We start from the raw sequence: 23092 nt of genomic DNA on the forward strand, positions 1-23092 counted from the left end.
TAAAAGAATTTAATGCAGTCGGTTGCAATTCTAAGAAGATTCAAAGCTCATGCACGTCCTAGGACGTGGGTAAAGTGCTTTGATCCACTAATATCACCAAGTATTGGGTATATTAGTGCGGGGGGTAATGTTGGCTATATAATTTGTATAAGCCAATCACAATTCAACACGTGGCATGAAAAGGGCAATTTGGGGAGTTAATACAAATTGCCAACCATAGTCAGACACGTGCCAGCCCATACTGGTAATAATAGGTCTGCGTAGCACTGGAATGATCGAGGGATATAAGGTGATGTGGCTTAATGGTTACTCACAAAGTTCAAATTCAAAATCAGGAGGGAAGCCTAATTGCAAATATGGCGTAGTGGGACTGACTGTGAGAGAGTATGTTCAGTAATCATTGAGGGACATTTCAACGATTAGTAGTCCACTTCGACGATTATCATTAAGAAATATAAATGGCAGAAAAAGCCCAGAAAGAAGGATCCAGACTCAGATCAAAACACCAGTTTTATTAACTTTATTTTCCTTCCATTTTTTACAATTCTTTACATTTCTGTACTTCAAATTCCTGTATTGTACTTCATTCATAAGAGTAATTTCAAATAGCTTGTTGCTGTAAACCTCTGCGAGGCTGGGTTAGATCATTGTAAGTTTTTCATTTTACTTAATGAAATTTTGCAATTATTCTTCACTTAATTGTTATTTACTAAATTCTCCTAAACAAGCCACCAGTAAGATCTTCTTCATTGAGGCTGAAAGAACTCAAACACAATCGTCTGATAATTGGTTGGCAATTAATCTTCTGTAAGGACTGATTGATCCTTACTGGCACGCTTAAAATTACAATACTAACCTTCGAAAGCCAAAAAAGCCAACAAAGATGATTTAAGTGATATTGTCAAGGCTATTCAGTCGGTGGCGCTTCTCTTTCATCGTATGGGCATTTCGTCTCTAATAGTAGCAACGATGAGCAATTTTAGGCAATTCTTGATTTTCCATGTGCATCGATAAGGAAACTCAGTGGCCCATTGTCTAGCTCGAATGGCAACAAAGTTCAATAATTTTTGAACATGGATTAAGAAATGCTCGTCATCTCTTAACATATTGATTGTTGAGGCCTCTGGTCTTTTCTAACCTATTTTAGAGTTTACTCCCATCTTAAAAAAAAGAAAAAAGAAAAATATTAAGGTCATGTCTGTTTTGCCGCTTCAATGGTCAGCTTGGACTAGGATGGTTGTGGGTCTTACCCACAGTGTGTTTGGTGATGATTTGGGAGGGCGGCTTAATAGTGCAAACAACTTAGTGTAGACATCCCATTTTTGACCGTCCTCAAGACTTGGACGTCACCGTTTGAACACTTGGTGATCATCCATGTTCGTGTTCGTTTTGAGTTCCCGGAGGTCTTGGCTATACGCCTTGCCTCAGGATTTCTCAACTCGGTTGTCTGGTGCTTGGTTGGACCAAACACTTGTTGGTTTTTGCTTTGGAAGGTAGAGAATGGCTTGTTGGCCGTCCTCACGCCTCACTGACCATGGCTTGAGGCCACCGGCTGCGTCTTATTGCCACCGGCCATTGGTGATGGCCGGTCAGCACTTTGTGTGGTCGGCCGACCATTTATTTGGCCGATGGACTCCTTTTCTGGCCGGTACCACCTTTTTGCCTTTTTCAGGCATTATGCATGCCAGCTGTACCAGCTGGAGTGCACGGATTTGCCCTCTATATAGGTGTATGGAGGAATTGCACCCTTTGCACCCTTTTGGTCCTAGCTTCCTCAAGAAGCTTGGACCCTTTGCTCAAGCTTCTTGAGGAAGCTTGACCCTTTGTCTTAGCTTCCTCAAGAAGCTTGGACCTTTGGGTTAGCTTCCTTGAGAAGCTTGACCCCCTTGACCCTTTTGTTTAGCTTCCCTTAAAAGCTTCAAGCCTTCATCTTGCTCTATATAAGAGGACCTTCCTCTTCTTTTGAAGAGGTTCAGCAAAACCAGAGATAATACATATATATCTGATATATAAACCACTCTCTCTCTCTATATCCCCCTCTCTCTCTTCATTTGTGTGTGTTTGAGAGTTCAAAAGTGTGTTTTGTTCTTAGTTTTGCACTAGGACACATAGTATTAAACCATACTTCGGTTCTTGAGGTGTTGAGAGATTGTTCTTGGAGGTTTTGGGTTGGTTTTGATCAGAAAAAGGGGCTGGACTTGCTGTTCTTCAAGTGTTCTTCAAGGGTAAGATTCTTGCTCTTTATTCCCTATTTTTGCATAGTCTTTTAACCCACCTTGCATCTATTTTTAGACTTTGTGTATAACTAATAAAAGTCTTATTTTTGAGTGCTCTAAATAGTTGTTTAAGGTCACTTTGTTGTTTGGGATTGTTTGACTCCTCTTAGGCCTTGTTTGGTCTCCATTTTATGCATTTTTGGTGAGCTTTGGGACCACCTTGTTTAGGCCTCCTCTGGATTTCAGTGGTGGGGATGGTGCTTTAAGGTCCTAAGAAGGAGAGGGCCATCCCTCTCCTTGTTGCCTTCAATGTTGGCCATTTTAGCCTCATGTGTGAGCATCTTGTTTAAGTGCATGTTGGCCATGTCTTAAGTGTTATTTGTGCTTATTTTTCCATGATATAGCACTGTTTTTAATTGGTTTAGACACACCATGCATGCTTAGCATACTTGTCTTGTAATGCCATGAATTGCCTTAACATGTGCCTAGCATTTAGACCACTATGCTTACTTGTTTTGGCCTAGCTTTGTGAAGCTTTTATGCATGTTTTAGTGTGCCCAAGGTCTGTTTTTGGTTGCTCGGGTCATCCATGCTTTGCTTTGTATAACTACCATGTAATCCCCCTTGTGAGCCTTAAGGGTTGACCCCTCTAGCATGCTTTACTTGCTTGTTTCAATGGTTTCGCACCACTTATAGCATCATTTCAGTCCTTGTGGTATGCTTGTATGCTTGCATTTGATGCCCCTTTAATGCTTTAAAAGGCTTGTGAGAATGCTCCATGTTTGGACCTTTATGTATGCTTCCATGTTTAGACCATTTAGATGCCATGTAGGTGCGTCTTTGGTCTTGTTTAGACCTGCATTGGACCTGTTTTAGGTCCTCCTGGCCCTTTGGGGCTTGCTTCATATAGCTTTGGTTTAAGCCCCCTTGAGTCTTGGACATTGTTGCATGCTTGGCTTGTCTTGTTTACTTGGTTTGACACCTTTATAACATGATTTTCAAAGCTTAGTATGCATGACATATGTCCATGTTTGTCCTTTTTAAGTGTGCTTAAAAGTTGCCCTTTGATGCTTAAGTTTTGAACCATCACGCATGCATGTTTGTGTGTATTTTGGCCTTCATTTCCTTAGCATTCGGCCACTGTTTTGGGCTTATTTGAGAGCTGCCCAAACTAGTTTAAGACCCTCATTCGCGTGTTGTTGCATGCTAGCCTTGCATGTTGTTACATACTTGGCCTATCACATGTGTTGCATGTTTGAATCACATTGTATTTGGCATGTATTTCCTCTTGTTTTGATTGTTTAACATGTTATATGTCTTGCATGTTTGCATGCTCACATTGCATCTTTGCATGCTTGTTAACTTGCATACTTGTTACATATTTGCATCTTAGCATGCTTGTTTGCATCCTCATGTTGCATGTTTAGCTTGCATGCCTAGGTTCCATTTCACTAAGCATGCATGTCTTGCCTCTTGAATTGATTATGATAGAGGTTGGGCCTCCATTGTTTATTTATGTGCATTTCATTCCACACCAAAATGCACAACTTGGTTTCTTGGGCCATCGCGCATTGAAATGCGCGATTGGTGGTCCGAGAATCGAGTACCATACCCCTTTGAGTCATAAACATGATAAGGGGTGTGGTGGTACAAACATTGCTTTGAAATGCATTGTTTTGCCCTCTGTTGCTGTCAAAACAGGTTCCTGTAGGAAGATATGGCCGGTCAGCCATGTCCAGTGTCGGCCGGCTATCCATTTCTGGCCGATGGCTTCATAGATGGTCGATGACCACTTACCTTTGGCCGGTGACCATTCCTCATGGTCGGTGGCATTTCCCAGTGTTCAGAGGGTGTACCTTGGGACTTGTGCAGTCTTTAGAGGAGGAAAGCAGTGAAAACAGAGGTAACTTGTGCATGGCGATGGGTTTCCGAGCGGAGCCGAGCATACGTGCATTGGGCCCTCTTCCCGAAGCGACTTTATCGCTTTATTAGCTTAGTTAATTTGCTTAACTAGTTAATTGGTCTGTAATTAATTAATTAGCTTGTAGGTTAATTAATTTGTATTATTCTTTCGAACCCTCCGAATAAGGGCAATTGTGTAATAAGCGTGCGTGAGTGTGTGTATGTCTTCCAACCCCACGTCTTTCTCCCTTTTATTTACCAGCTTTTGATGGTTAGTATTAGGGCATATTCAATTTAGCATACCTTATGCTATGCATGCGTGCATCATTCATCGGTATTGCATGCACCGGGCTCGGCGCATCATGCTAATTGCATAGTATTTCAAATCTAACTTGAATATATGCTATCTGTCGCATTTCACATGCCATCCATAGATTAGCCGAGCCTATTCTAGTAGCATTTTGTATGCGATGCATTAGCCACTTTAACATGAACTAGGATCATGCATGATTACTAACTAGTTTCTTGTTTTGGCTTGGAGTACACTGTGAGTGTTTTTATGCTTTAGCATCTCGCATGAGTGTGAATGCTATACATGATAGCATGCTTACCATGGGGCTATATGCTTGTGTGATATAAACTGTCTGAATGCCTGTGGGTGAAGGTTGGATTGTTTGAGTTGGAACAACTCACTGAAATCCGTGTTTTAGCCTACTTGCGAGTAGCAAATTTCAAATTGTTTTTTAACCAAACGGATATGCGATGCTTTGTTCCAAATTAGGCGATCTAGTCTATAATTTTGTGTTGTGCGCATCACATAGTAAGATTAGGCTAATAACCGGAATAAGAACAAATAACGTTTTCAAAACTAGATATCATGGTTAGTAGAGGCCGATCTTCGGATCGGGCGAGCGGGGGTGCTCATAACTGACCTTCCCCAATCGTACCAAGTTCCCGAGCCGAGGCAACTTTGTTGATGACGGACACGTGGCCTTAGGCAACGAGTCAGGGTTTCCTAAATTCCCCCAAAGTAAAATATTTAGGTGGCGACTCTGTATCTGGCAAAGCAGTCCATGTTTGGCACTTCTTTCTAAAAAATCTATTTTTCAAAACGATTTGGCAGGATTTGGACTCTTTGGTGATTTATCAATCTCACATTGCACATTGTGAGATCAGATTAAGAATCGACACACAAATCGAGTCCGAACTGTAGCATGGGACCCAAGGGTGCGTCTACAGTTTCTGGCGACTCCGCTGGGGATCTAGAGAACTTGACTCGAACTCATGATATCTTGTATTGACTACACTTATGTGTTTCTTTGCATTGCATGTACATTGGTGCGCCTAGGACACCGTGTTTGCCGTATGCTATTCCTGAACGGTTTGTTAGAGGCTCGCTTCAAGAAGCGTGCCATAAGGCTGACCGGTTGCGGGCCCTGCCACGACGGGAACGCAAACCCCGGTTTTACTAGGGCACCCTTTTTGACCATTCAACCTAGTGCATATTCGGAATCCATAGTGACCATTCCAAACTAGGACAGGTTGCTTACCTAATGTTAGGTTGTTTGAAACCGCTGTGTGCGTAGTGAAACCCTAGCTCCTGACAAAATAGGACAGGGAAACCCTACCCTAACATAAAGGTGTTTTGGCTCTTACTTGCTTGCTATGTGCTTTTAGAATGTGTCTCTACAGGGAATGTGTCACGACCCAAACCCGGCCCCATGGGTTTAGCACCGTAACCGGCCAGTAATCCGAGATTACCGAAGGCCTGCTTAATAGTAGTACAGTAAAACAGAGTACAGGGCCTGGCGGAAGCCAATACAGTAAATAAACAGTGTCCAATGAGCTGTGCCAGTCAGTATGCAAAAGACTTTTCATACATATATACGTAAACAGTACAGAACAGCATGTACAATAATTACATTCATTCAAAATAGGGACTCAATCCCTTATAGAGTAGTACAGTACAGTGCTATCAGTCTATACAGTTCACAAAACAGATACAGAGACAGAAGGGGGAAATAAAAGACCCCTAAGCCATAGCATGGCAGGCTCGGAACCTCGCAGTAAGGCACAGTGGTTGGCTTGACAAAACTGGAGTTTACCCCCGACGCTTCTAGTCACGTTCTGGTGCCTGTACACCTACATATATATATGAGCAGTGAGCTAAAGCCCAGTGAATAACACAATGCGTAAAGGGGTTAAGAATGAATGTCCTTACAGTAATGAAAATGGTTCATTTAATCAGTATTACAGTCATTCAGTCAGTACAGTCATATGTGGTACATTCATTAGCATAACAGTACAGTAAACAGTAGGTCTTAAAGACCGAACAGTACACGATGGCCATCAATCAGTAAACAGTAGTGGTTCCAATAAGGGAACCGACAGAGATCTCTGTAACAGTAACAGTAAACAGTAGGTGCTAAGGATGCCACAATACAGTTCAGAATATAGGACATACATTCATTCAGTTAACAGTATTAGTTTAGAAACAGTACAGTTCAATTGTTCAGAAGATAATCATTTCGAACATATCTTTACACAGTTGTTACTCACAGAGTTCTGGGCTACAGTAAGCTAGAGCGTCTCCTCAGAAAGCTAATCCTACACAGTTAACAGATTGAACACGCACTAAGCTACACAATCGGAAAAGATAATAATTTAACCCCTAATTTGCCTTGGCGTGTTCTACATCTATATCCTCAATAAGATGCCTTAAACTAGGCCTAAGAATGCCTAGAATAGGATGAGGATGCAAAGATATACTTTAAAAGCATGTTCAGAAAACAGAGGATCCGCTCGAGCGTAGGTTACCCCGCTCGAGCGTGCAGGCAAACAAAATACTCCGCTCGAGCGCGAGTTAATACGCTCGAGCATACTGTAAAATAGTCAAAAGTGCTGGAAGCTCAAAAATCACGCTCGATGGGCGCCCGATAGCCGCTCGAGCTTAAGACACAAGGTCCCGCTCGAGCGCCAATTACCCAGCTCGAGCGGACTTCACAACAGTGCAAAGTGCTGGGAGCACGAATTTCACGCTCGAGCGCCAGTAACCTCGCTCGAGCGTGAGTTCGAATTCTGGAAATTCCAGATTCGAACTTCAAGCTCAAAACCAAGTTCAAATGTACAAATTTCGATCCTCTTGGGCCAATTTTTTTGGAAAACATTTGTAAACTCATAGAACAACATGATTCCAAAGCTCAATGGTAAAATCAAAGCCCAAGGGTGTTTAATTCAAACTCAATTTCAAACCAATTTGCATAAACGTGATTCAAACATATCATGCATGGATTTAAATCATTTCAAAGCTTTACACATAAGCTCAAATGAGCCAATTGCTTCCAAAACAGGATGAAATCATGGCCTACACTCAAAACATAGACATGCCTGTGAAAATCTATGAAGAACAACCTCAAAAATGAGAGACATACACATGCATGCAACAATGGAGCTCTAATACCACACTTTAAGACCAAAACTTGACTCAACTCTTCAATTAAGCATGAATCATGCAAGAATGAACTTAAATTCCACAATCAAAAGGTTGAATTCCATACCTAAAGCTTGAAAGGCAAGTCTAGAACTACAATTATGCAAGAGTCCTTCCAATCTACTCAATTTCCAAGCAAACCAAGCCAAATGAGATGAAACTAACTCTCTCTCTTATCTCTCTCTCTCAAGTCGGCAAGAACAAGGAGAATGGACTGATGAAATGTTTTGATTAAATGTGTATACAAGTCTCAAAATGTGCAAAGTAGTGGCCACTAAGTGGTCTAATTGTAAATAAGTCCAATTCATGTAATTTGGTACCATTTAATCTAATTTAATCATACCTAATCAGTTTTCAAATAAATATGCTATAAAATCACATAAATTACGATGATCATAAAACACTAATCGATTTCCAGTTCGGCCGCCGATAAGGCCTTCAATTAGCAGTTTAACATAAAGACGCGAACAGATAATCAATTAACCCAACAGATAGAATTACAATTAAACAGATATACTCAGTCAATTCGGTTTCAATTTCAGTCAGTCAGTTCAGTAGTTTATTCAGGTCAATTATCAGTCATAATCAGTTTCAGTTTAACGGTAATCAGTGGTCATTCGGTAAACAGTGACGAGGGTTATTACAGAATGCATGTATCAGTTCGCAAGTCTGAGTATCAGGCCCACGGGAGAGGGTGATGGAACACTGATTGCGAGACATAACAAAGGTGTCAGAGAATCAATTTGGGTTTATGCCTGGTAGGTCAACAATGGAAGCGATCTATCTTTTGAGGAGAGTAATAGAAAAGTATAAAGAAAAGAAAAGAGACATTCATATGGTGTTTATCGACCTTGAGAAAGCATATGACAGAGTGCCCCGAGATATAATATGGTGGGTGTTAGAGAGGAAAGGGGTGACAAAAGGCTACATTGACGTGATTAGGGACATGTATGAAGGGGTGGTGACCACTATTAGATCGCCAGCTGGAGAAACAAATGAATTTCCTATCACTGTAGGGTTACACCAAGGATCTACCTTAAGTCCTTATCTTTTTGCTTTAGTTATGGACGAGTTGACGATAAATATTCAGGATGACGTGCCATGGTGTATGCTTTTTGTAGACGATATTCTGTTAGTGGATGAGACTAGAGAAGGAGTTAACACAAAGTTGGAGATTTGGAGAAAAGCTTTTGAATCTAAAGGATTTCGGATAAGCAGAACTAAAACAGAGTACATGGAGTGTAAGTTTAGTAACAGTAACAATGAAAGCAGAGGAGAAGTGAAGACTGAGAACCAAGAACTGCCTAAGAGTGAACATTTTCGTTATTTAGGGTCGATTATCACAACAGTGGGAGAGATTGATGCAGATGTGGCCCATAGGATTAAGGCGGGATGGTGTAAGTGGAGAAGTGCGTCTGGGGTATTGTGCGATAAACGAATACCCACTAGACTAAAAGGTAAGTTTTATAGAACGGCTATTAGACCAGCTATGTTGTATGGGACGGAGTGCTAGGCAACCAAGAAACAACATATAGATAAGATGAGTATGGCTGAGATGAGGATGCTAAGGTGGATGTGTGGTAAGACTATACAGGACAGGATTAGGAATGAGTGTATTCGGGAATGGGTAGGAGTAGCACCGATAAAAGATAAGTTGAGAGAGAATCGTTTGAGATGGTTTGGTCATATTCAATGGAGACCAACAGAGGCAGTAGTGAAGAGATGTGATGCTGTAACGGTAGATGGAAGTGTTAGGGGACGGGGTAGGCCTAGATTAACGTTGACTAGTGTTATAAATAGAGATATGAATCTACTTAATTTGACTAATGAAATGGCCTTTGATAGGGCCGCATGGAGAAGAAGGATTCATATGCCGACCCCATTTGATGGGACTTAAGGCTTGGTTTGGTTTGGTTTATCAGTTTACAGGTAGAATTTTGGGCAGAATTCAGTAGAAAGCACGGTCATTCAGCTTTGCTCATATCTGTTTTGGTGAAATCAGGCTGAGGTGCTGTCCATTTTCTCTCTTGCTAAGTAGTTTTGGAACCATAGCTCCAGAAGGGTCTGATATCCCTCGGGTACTCTGGACCTGTGTTGTTATGTGATCAGGGGTTGGACCACCTGCGGGCGACGCTCGGTGTATTTCAGATGTGGCGTTTGGCATGCACTGTTATGAGCATTTGCGAATGTAGTTTTGTAATTTCTGGCTTGGGTGTGGAGTCAGTTCTTTGTTTTGTTTTGGGTCTGTCTCATTGTCTTGAGTCAGTCTTTTTGCTTAAGGGTCTGTCTTGTTGTGTCGAGTCAGTCCCATTGTATAGAAACCAGGTGATTCCAGGGTTGTTGCCTCGGATATCATTATTTTGTTTTGTAATTATCCTTTTGCTTTCTTTTGAGTCTGTCTCTGATGTGGAGCCAATTGCAACCAGGAAATCTAAATGAAACAGCTGCGGCTATCATGTTTTCCGTGCCTATTGCTACTTCGAGCTAGTTGTGCCAGGGCATTTAAATAAAACGGCGGAGCATCTCACTTACTCTTCTGCACCTCGAATTCATTACATTGACCTAAGTTTTTCAAAACTTTTTTAACACTGTGGTGATGAAAACGAAGAGGAAGGAATTCCTCGGGATTTGTAAAACTTTGATCATTTGAGAGAAAGAGAGGCGTGCTAAGCCCTTAATGGTTGAAATCATGTTTGTTAACGTGAGTACTGAGAAGGACCCTGGCTTGATCCAGAATGGTTCCGCACTATCTTCAGCGCGAGCGATTTGTCGCTTTCTTAAAAATTTTCAAAAACAAAATGTTTTGCGCAGTCCTGCAAAGACCTGTGTGGAATCGCTCTTGAGATTGTGCAGCTTAGGATCACTCTCAGCCTCAAGACTTGAGCCCTTGCTTTCAAACCTTGGACCTTAGTTCGGAATGTTCAACATTCAACTACAACATGAGGCCTGCGTGGCCAAATTTGAAGCAACCCTCGAATAAGAGGCCAAGAAAGTCAGATCAAGAAGATCAGACCTCATCAGAAGAAGCTTGCGAAGCTAGAACAGAAGCACCCCTCGAACTAGGGGCAAAAATGTCCAATGTGCTCGAAGAGCCGAAGATGGATCCTTCTGCAAGTCAATACAACAGCCACCCTCCTGGATACGGATGGCTTCAAAATCTTAAAACCATTTGGCATGGACTTGTTACACTTTTACCCTTTGAGAGGCTCGCTGGGCCGAAAACCCAGAAGGGCAACCCAGGCAAAAGTTAGAGCAAGAAAAAGAAAAGAAAAAAAAAAAAAAAAAAAAAGCAAAGGAAAAAAAAAGAGAAGGAAAAAAATGAAGAAAATGAAAAAAGAAAGAAGAAAAAAAAATGAAAAGAATTGAAAAGAAAAGAAGAACATAGCTCGCAAGGTTGAAAACCCGGAAGGGCAGCCTTGGCAAAAGTTAGAGCGCAAAAGGAGAGGTTAATACCCGAGTGTATCTGAACCTGAACTACGTAAGGCTTGATTCCCATGTTTGGGATACGTAGGCAACTTCATCCTGAAGTCCAGCCACACGCACTTTCAAAGCGACTGTGTCCATATATTGGTTTTGACCATCTTCGTCTTCCACTACTAAAAAATTGACTTCTTGCGTCTATTTTTTTGCGACCGTCTATTTAACCGTAGCAAAAAATATACTATTTTCTAATCTCGTTTATGTATGTGCTTTATTTCACTTATTTTCTTTTATTTATATTTTGCCCTAGTCAGCTTTGCTCAAACTCTCGACATCGCTCTCTTTCTCTCGCTCACCCAAACACAGGTATGAATCACTCTTCCTCTCTCAATCTCTCAATATCTCTCAATATCTCTCGATCTCTGAATTCCTCTCTCTCTCTCTCGATCTCTATCTCTATCGTCTCTCTCTCTCTCTCTGTATATATATTTGCTAGGGTTTAGATCGATGCATTCATCTGCCTTTCGCGATTTATATTCTTCAATTTATGTTCTTTGCGATTTCTTCTTATGATCGATGCCTTCAATATCATTTGGAATTCTGTTCTTCGCGATTTCTTCAAAGGTACGTGATTTCTGTTTTTCACTATTTCATTTCATGTAGTTTCAATTTCTAGCAAATAATCGCTTTGTTCTTCTTCTCTTCGATCATTGTATTTCCTCTTTCTATCTACTTCTTATATTTCAATTGTTGTTCATTGGGGCCATAATCATATTTCAATTCTTGACAATTTTTATTGTGATTTCTGAGCATCAATACTTTTTTATTGTGATTTCTGAGCATCAATACTTTTTTATTGTGATTTCTGAGCATCAATACCAAAGGATTCAAATATCAGAAGAGGTAAAGTAGAAACAGCTATGGTTCTAGTTAAACATTAATTTAGCTCATTTAGTCAAGTCTTCTGTTGCAAGCTTATGTGCATACACAAGTATGTGTGTATTGATTTTTTAGTAGATATGTGAATAATGAAATAATATGAGCAAAGATTAACGGTGAAAGCTTTATGCCAAATTAGAACATGAAAATATTGATGCATTGCTCATGAAGTATATAGTCTGTAGTTAGAAAAAAAAAAAAAAAAAGGTTTTACAACTAGAGTTTCACTTTTTTCTGTTTTTATGATGAGGAACCCTGTGTACGGGTTGGATAAACCTCAGATACACACACCTACTCACAAGACACTTGTATCATCATCAGGTAAGACTCGGTGCAATACCAGGTTGAGTCGAGTCTGGATCCAGGATATGTTATATGAATGGCTTAGTTATGTGGTGTAATCCTAATTATTAATGATAATGTGAGGGAGCAAAGGTATTTGACCATACAATTTTTATGGAGAGAAATTATTTTGCATTTTCTGATTATAGCATACTTGCATTTTTGTGCTTAAAAAAAAAAAAAAAAAAAAAAAGAAAAAAAAAAAAAAGAAAAAGAAGAAGAAGTAGCTTTTTTTGCTGTTTCGTTAATATATGATGTATCAAACAAAAACAAGAAACCAAAAAAGGGGATTGTCAGGCAATACTCAATACGGGAATACCAAATATTTAGGAAGTAGTTCACTGTACAATACATAATTTTAGTGACTATGGTTTAACATGTGATATTCCATCACCAGGCTATGTGTGGACAAATTCTTGAGTTCTGTTTGGTTTCACTCAAATCTGAGTATGAACTCTTGGGTTCTTTGGTACATCAAAATGTAAATAATAGTGCATAACATCTTGAGCTTTGGTTTGGATATTTGAATTTGTTCTTTATTTTTTATCTTTATTTTTTTTCCAACATCAAATAGATATTTCAACTTTTGCTTGAATTGTTATGTTTCTAATTCCTCTGTTTAACCAAAAACATAAGGTGTTATCAGTGTGGCATTGATCATTATTGGTGCATTTATTGCTGGGGCTCGAGACTTGTCATTTGATTCCTATGGCTATGCTGTTGTTTTTATGGCCAACATCACCACAGCAATATATCTCGCAACCATAGCCCGTATTGGTAGTAATTCTTCTGTTTTCACAGTTCTTTTTCATCAGCTTCACATCTCTTCTTTTTTTTGCTGATACTTTCATTTTCACAGGAAAATCTAGTGGCCTCAATAGCTTTGGTCTCATGTGGTGCAATGGTAAGTTAATAGAGCTCAAAACAAACAAAAAACCTGTGGACATTACAAAACTTCTTAAATATGGTTCTTTTAAATTCTAGAACTGTGAGATAAAATCATTTTACTTTTTTGATGTAGGAATATTATGTGGGCCATTCTTATTGTTCTGGACATTTATTCGGGGTGACTTGGAGATTACATTGAATTTTCCATATCTGTTTTCTCCTGGCTTTCTTGTAATTTGCTGACCATGATAAAATTTCTTAGTTTTAGTCCAATAATTGTTTCTGTGGTTGCAAACTTGATTTGGATACACAGGAGCATTGTCTCATGGAGACGAGAGGTTGGAATTTCATTTCTGTCCAATTTCATGCTGCTTTTCAAATGTGACCTGAAAATTGTTTTTAGTTTTCAAATGTCATTTGTGTTTGTGCTAGCATTTTATGTCATTAATTAGTTTCTGAATCTCTTTTTCTAATCTTTTCTGAACCTCTTAACGCCTATATGAATCTTTGTGCAAAAACATATTGATCTTTGTGCAAAAAAAAATCTGTTTCTCCTCTTTCTTATGTATTGCATATTTGATTTTGCTTGCGATTTAGATTCGTGACTTTGAGTATAATCTAGAAACACAAGAGAGTCGGAAGCAGGAGCTAGAAAAATTAATGCAAGATCAGGAAACACTCAGAAACTTTCTTTGCAATGGTGCTATGCAGCTATGGGGAGGTACTATTTTTTGTAAAACTTTCTAACGGTGTTAGGTGGTTCTTCATAATATTTGGAATTGGTTCAAACCAGTGATAATGAAATGGAATTATTTATCTTTGGGTAAATTACAATCTACCCCTCTGTGGTCAGGTCAAAAAACAGAGAGTCGCCTTGAAGTTCGATTTGGTACAATGAACACCCCTTGGGGTTAATACCAAACGGCAAAAATGACGTTTGCCGTCAAAATTAACCACACATGGTACTTCAATTTGGCATGTTGTCTTTTTATTTATTTATTTAATTGAGGGTTAGTTGATCCCACTTGATTGGTACACAAAGCTTCGTTGGGTTGGGTTTGGCTATATATTTGATTTAGGGTATTAATCTAGCAATTTCTTTGGGCTCAATACTTTTTTAGTAAATCCTTTTGACTTGATAACTTAATCATTGAACTAGTACATATTGTCTTCTTTCTTTCAATGCTTTCTATAGATCAACACAAGGGTTGTTTAGACACTCTTCCAAAAATATGTGCTCTGTATAAAGTACAGTAGGTTACATTACATTTGTGTGGCAGTTGCACCTTCTTAATTTGCAACCTCTTTTTGTACAATATAGGCCTGATGAAGAAATTTACAAAAACAACTAACAGTGTTTAAATTACATTGCACTGGCTTCCATTTTTTTAATGGATACTGTCAAAAAGTCCTACTTTTCCCATAAAAGTAAACCACTAACTCATATTAACAACACTGTGTTGATAGGGTTGAATCATATGTTAATACGATTCAATAGTACTTTTATGGAAAAAGTAACTTATTGGGAATTTCCTCTTTTTTTAAATCATAGTCATCATTTACCTAGAAAGCAAGTAACATGCATATGCATAAAGGGTATGCATGGTGCTTTTGGAGCATTCCCAGGAGGGGTGCCTCAATACCAATGTGATTATGTGTCTAATATTTTGTGTAGGTGTTTAGCACAAGGAGGGAGCAGCACATTCTTATTGCCCCAATACCAATAAATTTTCCGTCCCCTCGCGACAAAATAATCTTGCACATGAGAGATAAAATGGTCTTGGTTAAACATTGGGTGGGATAATTTTATCCCTGGATTATTTAATCTTACCCCATCCCCTTATCAGCATATCAAACATGGCATATAATTTTTTTTTTTTTTTTTTTTCCATTAGGTGTATTATTGTAGTTTTTCTTAACGTGAAGGTGACTTCGTTATAAGGTGGCTGCCTTCAAACCACCTGACATAAAGATGATTATATTTACTTGTAAACTACCTGTTATTGAGGTGGTTGGTCCTAATCAGTGTTTGCCTTTATTGTGATCAGCGTGGCTACAAGTAAGCTATTTGTTGCATATTTTTATATTTTTTCCCCAATTATTTATCTCCAGAGCTCTCTGCCTGAGCAAAGACCCTTGTTTGCTGTTCTCCTTTTACACTTAGATCTTTTGGTATGCTCCTCAAGTAAAAATTCTTTTGCTGATAGTGAACAGAAGTATTAATTAAACTATGATTCTGGTGTCTCCTGTTTGCCTGTACTGATTGCTGCAATATCTTGCCATTTGAAAACATTGACTTGCTGAATACCAGTTGAATTCATACTTTGTTTATTATGTTTATTATGCTACTCTGCACATTGGCAGGCTTTGCACTACATATCTCGTTGTTAAATTTGCAATAAGAAATATGTAGCCTCATGCTGTTTGAAATCTAGATTGTGACATGTTACCTTTTTTCAATCTAATTGCACTATATCCATAGGAGTGATTAAAATTGATAGTTTTTATTTTGGCAGTATATAATTTTTATCATTAATGCCTGAAATTTTTGTTGCATAGGTGCAATGTGGTGATGTGGAACTTGAAAAGAAAATTGATGAGAAGATTGGCCAGTTCATTGATAGAGTGGGGAAACACCCGAGCAAGAAAAATTGATGAGAAGATTGGCCAGTTCTAGATTGTATTTTTGTCATAAAATTTTTTTTTCCAAGTTTTTAGTTGTAATAACTTTCACATATGGCTCAAATTTTGAGACTCAAATGGAATGTTCAATATAACTATAATGCTATATTGTCTGAATTCTTGTTATTGTTATTGTTATTGTTATTCGTAGAGTGCTTAACGCTACACTTTCATTTATTTATTTTTATTTTTATTTTTAATTTTTTGCGACGGTAACAAGATGGTCGCCAAAGATCATGTTAGTGTTTTTCTTTGTTTTTTGCGACGGCAAAATAGCGGTCGCCATAAGTAGTTTAGGTGGTCGCAAATAATTTGCGACCGTTGTTTTGCCGTCGCAAAAAGTATTTGCCACCCCCATATTCGCGACCCCCATTTGCCGTCGCATGAGCCGTCGCAAAAAGTCTTTTGCGACTGTTTTTTATTATTTGCGACGGTTTATAGCGGTCGCAAAAAGTGATTTTTTTAGTAGTGTTCTCTGTATCCAAGAGTTCGGTTGCGATCATCATTAATGAGGACTGTTTATAATATGCTGCGGCGTTGTCCAGACGAGGGGTAACTTTCCGTTGCCATGAGTCGCCATTCAAACCAGGGGCAACTTTCCGTTACCGTGCAGTGCTATCCAGACAAAGGGTAATTTTCCATTGCCTCCGATCCGAGGTTGTGCATCTCAAGAGTAGGTTCCGTGCTCGTTGAGCAGTGGCCTTTTGCAAAAATGGTTTTTGAGAATTTTTACTGAGGTTGACTAATTTTCGCGAAAATTATTCTATCTTTTCCAAAACTGGACCATTTCTTGGATCCAAAAAAGGAAAATTTTCAGTGCTCATAGCCTAACTTGCATGATTTTAAATCAAAAATTGAACAAGTATGTTAATCTAACTCTCATATTGGTCAAAATTGTCTTAGTAGAAAACCAAAACAAAAAATGGTCAAAATGATGAAATAGGGGCACAGTTGAGTCAGGCGTCCTGTCTTTCTCCCATCGCCAGCATACTTGCCAGAAGGGCACAACTGGAACTGTCTATGAAGGGCTGAAAGCTCTCTCACCCTCCGAGCAACGAGGTATCAAATCAAGTGCGAAGCACGAATTGGAATGGATCAAGACACTCCACTCCCTCATCCAGGGCATCGACTAAATGTCACCAGAAGAAATAGCTGTGAGCCAACAGTGTTGAGCACGAACCCACTACCTCTTGTTTATCCACCGACCATATCTGGGAAGGGATGAAAAATGAGAGATTGAAGAACAGAAAGATGTGCGATGAAAGAAAAGTGAGCAGAAGGGTTTTAAGAGAAAAACCGAGCCTGAGGGCCGAGTGATGTGAGAATCACAAATAAGAAGGGTGGGAAACAATACTCGAAGAAACTGGCTCCTCGTGATCTGAGGTCTCTCATCTTTGTAACACGTCTTTGTGTCGTGTCTTTTGTTTTGTTTTGTTTACCTCAATTCTTGTTTTGAGTCGTTTCGAGTGTTACTCGATATGTTTAGGTTGTTTACCTTTTGTTTTCCGTTGTTGAGTCGTAGTGCGCTGTGTTCAGTCGTAGGCTCAATACCCCGGTCAAAAACTCATCTCTCAATTTCAAAAATAAAATCGTTTTGCGCTCAGAGTGCCATGCCGTTCTCCACATCTGTGCAAACAAGATTCGTTCTTTCATAAAACCACAGGGTTCAACCTAGGTCATGTCAGAACAGTAAAGCCAGGACCTATCTGAAGCTATATGGGTTCCAAACTGCAAAACAAGAGAAAAGAGAAAATGTCGAGCATCTGAGTTTGCTTTAACTTCAGTAAGTTCCGAGATTGCATTCCGTGTGTACCTCTTCAGGTCTTGCCAATGCTCCGAAGTATGAGTGTGCCTCTACCTCAAGCTCAAGATCAAGTCTACTTCAAGCCAGAATGGCGATCAAAAGTGCTCTCCCTGAGTACCATTCCCTGCTAGAGACATCTTGGTTATGTTCGCAATGAGTTCCTAGGAGACCAACTGTGACGGTGGAAACTAGAGTTCGAATGGCTGTTGCCTAGAACGTAAAGGTTCAGGATTTCCGAGACTAAAGTCTGGTTTAAATACCCAGAGGCGTGTCCTCGGCTTGAAATCTGTATGGAAGCCCCATAGGTTGAGATAGCGTGTATGCACCTCAATTCTGGATACCGAACCAACCTAGTTTGTCACCCCGTTGGAGAATAGGGAAAGTTGTGAATATGATCAAGAAGAAAGGCAGCATCCAAAGTGTTCTACGTGAAGAACCCTTGTCAGTATTCCAGAGCCTTTGTACTGTCAGTTGAAGGTAAGTGTTCGAAGAGCACGAGGGGAGATCCCCGTCAGAGTAGAGCGGTTCATCGCCACTCACCCTATAAGGTGCTTTCTAAAGCGCCGCTATGCTTGTTTACTGTGTTCCTTAAACATCATGCATTGTATTGCATTGTACCTATCAAGTTTCTTTCTTATTCATGCACGATATTGTATGCACGGTTCATTCAAAGAAGTTCCGTTTGAGATCATTTATTTAGTGTATCAATCACACATCATTCAGTTAGTGTATCAATCACACTTCATTTATTTAGTGTATCAATCGCACCTCATTCACCCTTTTGTGTATCCATCACACTTGTTCACTTAGTGCATCTATCACACTTTGTGTTCACCTTTAGTGTATCTATCATACTCGTTCACTAAGTGCATCTATCACACTTCGTGTTCACCTTTTATGTATCCATCATACTTGTTCACTAAGTGCATCTATCACACTTTGTGTTCACCTTTTGTGTATCCATCACACCTGTTCACTAAGTGCATCTATCACACTTTGTGTTCACCTTTAGTGTATCTATCATACTTGTTCACTAAGTGCATCTATCACACTTCATGTTCACCCTTTTGTGTATCCATCACACTTGTTCACTTAGTGCATCTATCACACTTCGTGTTCACCTTTAGTGTATCTATCATACTCGTTCACTAAGTGCATCTATCACACTTCGTGTTCACCTTTTGTGTATCCATCATACTTGTTCACTAAGTGCATCTATCACACTTTGTGTTCACCTTTTGTGTATCCATCACACCTGTTCACTAAGTGTATCTATCACACTTTGTGTTCACCTTTAGTGTATCTATCATACTTGTTCACTAAGTGCATCTATCACACTTCATGTTCACCCTTTTGTGTATCCATCACACTTGTTCACTTAGTGCATCTATCACACTTCGTGTTCACCTTTAGTGTATCTATCATACTCGTTCACTAAGTGCATCTATCACACTTCGTGTTCACCTTTAGTGTATCTATCATACTCGTTCACTAAGTGCATCTATCACACTTCGTGTTCACCTTTTGTGTATCCATCACACTTGTTCACATAGTGCATCTATCACACTTCGTGTTCACCTTTAGTGTATCTATCGTACTCGTTCACTAAGTGCATCTATCACACTTCATGTTCACCTTTTGTGTATCTATCATACTTGTTCACTTAGTGCATCTATCACACTTCGTGTTCACCTTTAGTGTATCTATCATACTTGTTCACTAAGTGCATCTATCACACTTCGTGTTGACCTTTTTTGTATCCATCACACTTTGTTCACTAAGTGCATCTATCACACCTTGTGTTCACCCTTTGTGCATCTATCACACGTGCTTACTCACTTTGTGTACCTATCACACGTTCGCTTTGTGTATCTATCACACATGCACACTGTATTCGCAGTGAGAATTACAATAATTCTCTTACACTCTTTCTGCATGTAATGTAGTTAAATTTGTGTATTCTTGCTTAAAACTGTTGCATTTTATGCTTCGTTACAGCTGTCTTTACATGATCATAAGTTATGCTCGACTTTGTGCATTGTCATGCATTTTGCCCCTGCCTTCAGTCGCATATCTTTGCTTGTAGCTTGTATGCTTTGTCTAAGTCTTCAGCCTTGTCAAAAATGGGTCGTCTCTAGGCTTTGACACTCACTCCCGTCATTGTTATGACTTTCGAGTTCCGTCAAAGAGGGGCAACTGTAGACACCCCATTTTTGACCGTCCTCAAGACTTGGACGTCACCATTTGAACACTCGGTGATCATCCATGTTCGTGTTCGTTTTGAGTTCCCGGAGGTCTCGGCTACGCACCTTGCCTCAGGATCTCTCAACTCGGTTGTCTTGTGCTTGGTTGGACCAAACACTTGTTGGTCTTTGCTTTGGAAGGTAGAGAATGGCTTGTTGGCCATCCCCACGCCTCACCGGCCATGGCTTGAGGCCACCGGTCGTGTCTTATTGCCACTGGCCATTGGTGATGGCCGGTCGGCACTTTGTGTGGTCGGCCGACCATTTATTTGGCCAATGGACTTCTTTTCTGGCCGGTACCACCTTTTTGCCTTTTTCAGGCATTATGCATACCAGTTGCACCCTTTGCACCCTTTTGGTCCTAGCTTCCTCAAGAAGCTTGGACCCTTTGCTCAAGCTTCTTGAGGAAGCTTGATCCTTTGTCTTAGCTTCCTCAAGAAGCTTGGACCTTTGGGTTAGCTTCCTTGAGAAGCTTGACCCCCTTGACCCTTTTGTTTAGCTTCCCTTAGAAGCTTCAAGCCTTCATCTTGCTCTATATAAGAGGACCTTCCTCTTCCTTTGAAGAGGTTTAGCAAAACCAGAGATAATACATATATATCTGATATATAAACCACTCTCTCTCTCTATATCCCCCTCTCTCTCTTCATTTGTGTGTGTTTGAGAGTTCAAAAGTGTGTTTTGTTCTTAGTTTTGCACTAGGACACATAATATTACACCATACTTCGGTTCTTGAGGTGTTGAGAGATTGTTCTTGGAGGTTTTGGATTGGTTTTGATCAGAAAAAGGGGTTGTACTTGCTGTTCTTCAAGTGTTCCTCAAGGGTAAGATTCTTACTATTTATTCCCTATTTTTGCATAGTCTTTTAACCCACCTTGCATCTGTTTTTAGACTTTGTGTATAACTAATAAAAGTCTTGTTTTTGAGTGCTCTAAATAGTTGTTTAATGTCACTTTGTTGTTTGGGGTTGTTTGACCCCTCTTAGGCTTTGTTTGGTCCCCATTTTATGCATTTTTGGTGAGCTCTGGGACCACTTTGTTTGGGGCTCCTCACCACTGAAGGATGGTGCTTTAAGGTCCTAAAAAGGAGAGGGCCATCCCCTCTCCTTGTTGCCTTCAATGTTGGCCATTTTAGCCTCATGTGTGAGCATCCTGTTTAAGTGCATGTTGGCTATGTCTTAAGTGTTATTTGTGTTTATTTTGCCATGATATAGCACTGTTTTTAATTGGTTTAGACACACCATGCATGCTTAGCATACTTGTATTGTAATGCCATGAATTGCCTTAACATGTGCCTAGCATTTAGACCACTATGCTTACTTGTTTTGGCCTAACTTTGTGAAACTTTTATGCATGTTTTAGTGTACCCAAGGTCTGTTTTTGGTTGCTCGAGTCATCCATGCTTTGCTTTGTATAACTACCATGTAATCCCCCTTGTGAGCCTTGAGGGTTGATCCCTCTAGCATGCTTTACTTGCTTGTTTCAGTGGTTTGGCACCACTTATAGCATCATCTCAGTCCTTGTAGTATGCTTGTATGCTTGCATTTGATGCCCCTTTAATGCTTTAAAAGGCTTGTGTCTTATGCTCCATGTTTGGACCTTTATGTATGCTTCCATGTTTAGACCATTTAGATGCCATCTAAGTGCGTCTTTGGTCTTGTTTAGACCTGCGTTGGACCTGTTTTAAGTCCTCCTGGCCCTTTGGGGCTTGCTTCATATAGCTTTGGTTTAAGCCCCCTTGAGTCTTGGACATTGTTGCATGCTTGGCTTGTCTTGTTTACTTGGTTTGGCACATTTATAACATGATTTTCAGAGCTTAGTATGCATGACATATGTCCATGTTTGTCCCTTTTAAGTGTGCTTAAAAGTTGCCCTTTGATGCTTAAGTTTTGAACCATGTGTGCATGCATGTTTGTGTGTATTTTGGCCTTCATTTCCTTAGCATTCAGCCACTGTTTTGGGCTTATTTGAGAGCTGCCCAAACTAGTCTAAGACCCTCATTCGCGTGTTGTTGCATGCTAGCCTTGCATGTTGTTACATACTTGGCCTATCGCATGTGTTGCATGTTTGAATCACATTGCATTTGGCATGCATTTCCTCTTGTTTTGATTGCTTAACATGTTATATGTCTTGCATGTTTGTATACTCACATTGCATCTTTGCATGCTTATTAACTTGCATACTTGTTACATATTTGCATCTTAGCATGCTTGTTTGCATCCTCATGTTGTATGTTTAGCTTGCATGCCTAGGTTGCATTTCACTAAGCATGCATGCCTTGCCTCTTGAATTGATTATGATAGAGGTTGGGCCTCCATTGTTTGTTTATGTGCATTTCATTCCACACCAAAATGCACAACTTGGTTTCTTAGGCCATCACGCATTGAAATGCGCGATTGGTGGTCTGAGAATCGAGTACCATATCTCTTTGAGTCATAAACATGATAAGGGGTGTGGTGGTACAAACATTGCTTTGAAATGCATTGTCATGCCTTGTTTTTCCCTCTGCTGTTGTCAAAACAGGTTCCTGCAGGAAGATATGGCCGGTTGGCCATCTCCAGTGTCGGCCGGCTATCCATTTCTGGCCGATGGCTTCATAGATGGTCGATGACCACTTATCTTTGGCCGGTGACCATTCCTCATGGTCGGTGGCATTTCCCAGTGTTCAGAGGGTGTACCTTGGGACTTGTGTAGTCTTCAGAGGAGGAAAACAGTGAAAACAGAGGTAACTTGTGCATAGCGGTGGGTTTCTGAGCGGAGCCGAGCATACGTGCATTGGGCCCTCTTCCTAAAGCGGTTTTATCGCTTTATTAGCTTAGTTAATTTGCTTAACTAGTTAATTGGTCTGTAGTTAATTAATTAGCTTGTAGGTTAATTAATTTGTATTATTCTTTCGGACCCTCCAAGCAAGGGCAATTGTGTAACAAGCGTGCGTGAGTGTGTGTATGTCTTCCAACCCCACGTCTTTCTCCCTTTTATTTACCAGCTTTTGATGGTTATTATTAGGGCATATTCAATTTAGCATACCTTATGCTATGCATGCGTGCATCATTCATCAGTATTGCATGCACCGGGCTCGGCGCATCATGCTAATTGCATAGTATTTCAAATCTAACTTGAATATATGCTATCTGTCGCATTTCACATGCCATCCATAGATTAGCCGAGCC

General features: G+C 39.9%; 1 protein-coding gene across 2 annotated transcripts; it reads left to right on the forward strand.

Moving 5' to 3' along the window:
- Positions 1 to 11491: 11491 nt before the first annotated feature.
- LOC145801845 (UDP-N-acetylglucosamine transporter UGNT1-like) lies at positions 11492 to 16011 on the forward strand. 2 transcript variants are annotated; one of them, XM_082893568.1, is made up of 5 exons: positions 11492 to 11652; positions 12956 to 13086; positions 13169 to 13213; positions 13331 to 13428; positions 15757 to 16011. In XM_082893568.1, the coding sequence occupies exons 1-5, from the start codon at positions 11576 to 11578 to the stop codon at positions 15850 to 15852; spliced, it is 447 nt and encodes a 148-aa protein (XP_082749694.1). In that variant the 5' UTR covers positions 11492 to 11575; the 3' UTR covers positions 15853 to 16011. The 2 variants fall into 2 exon arrangements, with proteins under 2 accessions (XP_082749694.1, XP_082749695.1); XM_082893569.1 differs by having other exon boundaries at positions 11494 to 11652; positions 12946 to 13086.
- The last annotated feature ends 7081 nt before the right edge of the window (positions 16012 to 23092 follow it).

This window comes from Camellia sinensis, chromosome 11 (genome assembly GCF_055761805.1).
Source record: "Camellia sinensis isolate YWXY chromosome 11, ASM5576180v1, whole genome shotgun sequence".
Taxonomy (NCBI): Eukaryota; Viridiplantae; Streptophyta; class Magnoliopsida; order Ericales; family Theaceae; genus Camellia; species Camellia sinensis.

Bases quoted from the DNA above. Each gene is read 5' to 3' on its own strand.
- LOC145801845 (XM_082893568.1), top strand. From the start codon at position 11,576: ATGTTCTTTGCGATTTCTTCTTATGATCGATGCCTTCAATATCATTTG. The intron at 11,653-12,955 runs GTACGTGATTTC...AGGTGTTATCAG, and splicing joins TCTTCGCGATTTCTTCAAAG to TGTGGCATTGATCATTATTG. The intron at 13,087-13,168 runs GTAGTAATTCTT...TCATTTTCACAG, and splicing joins CGCAACCATAGCCCGTATTG to GAAAATCTAGTGGCCTCAAT.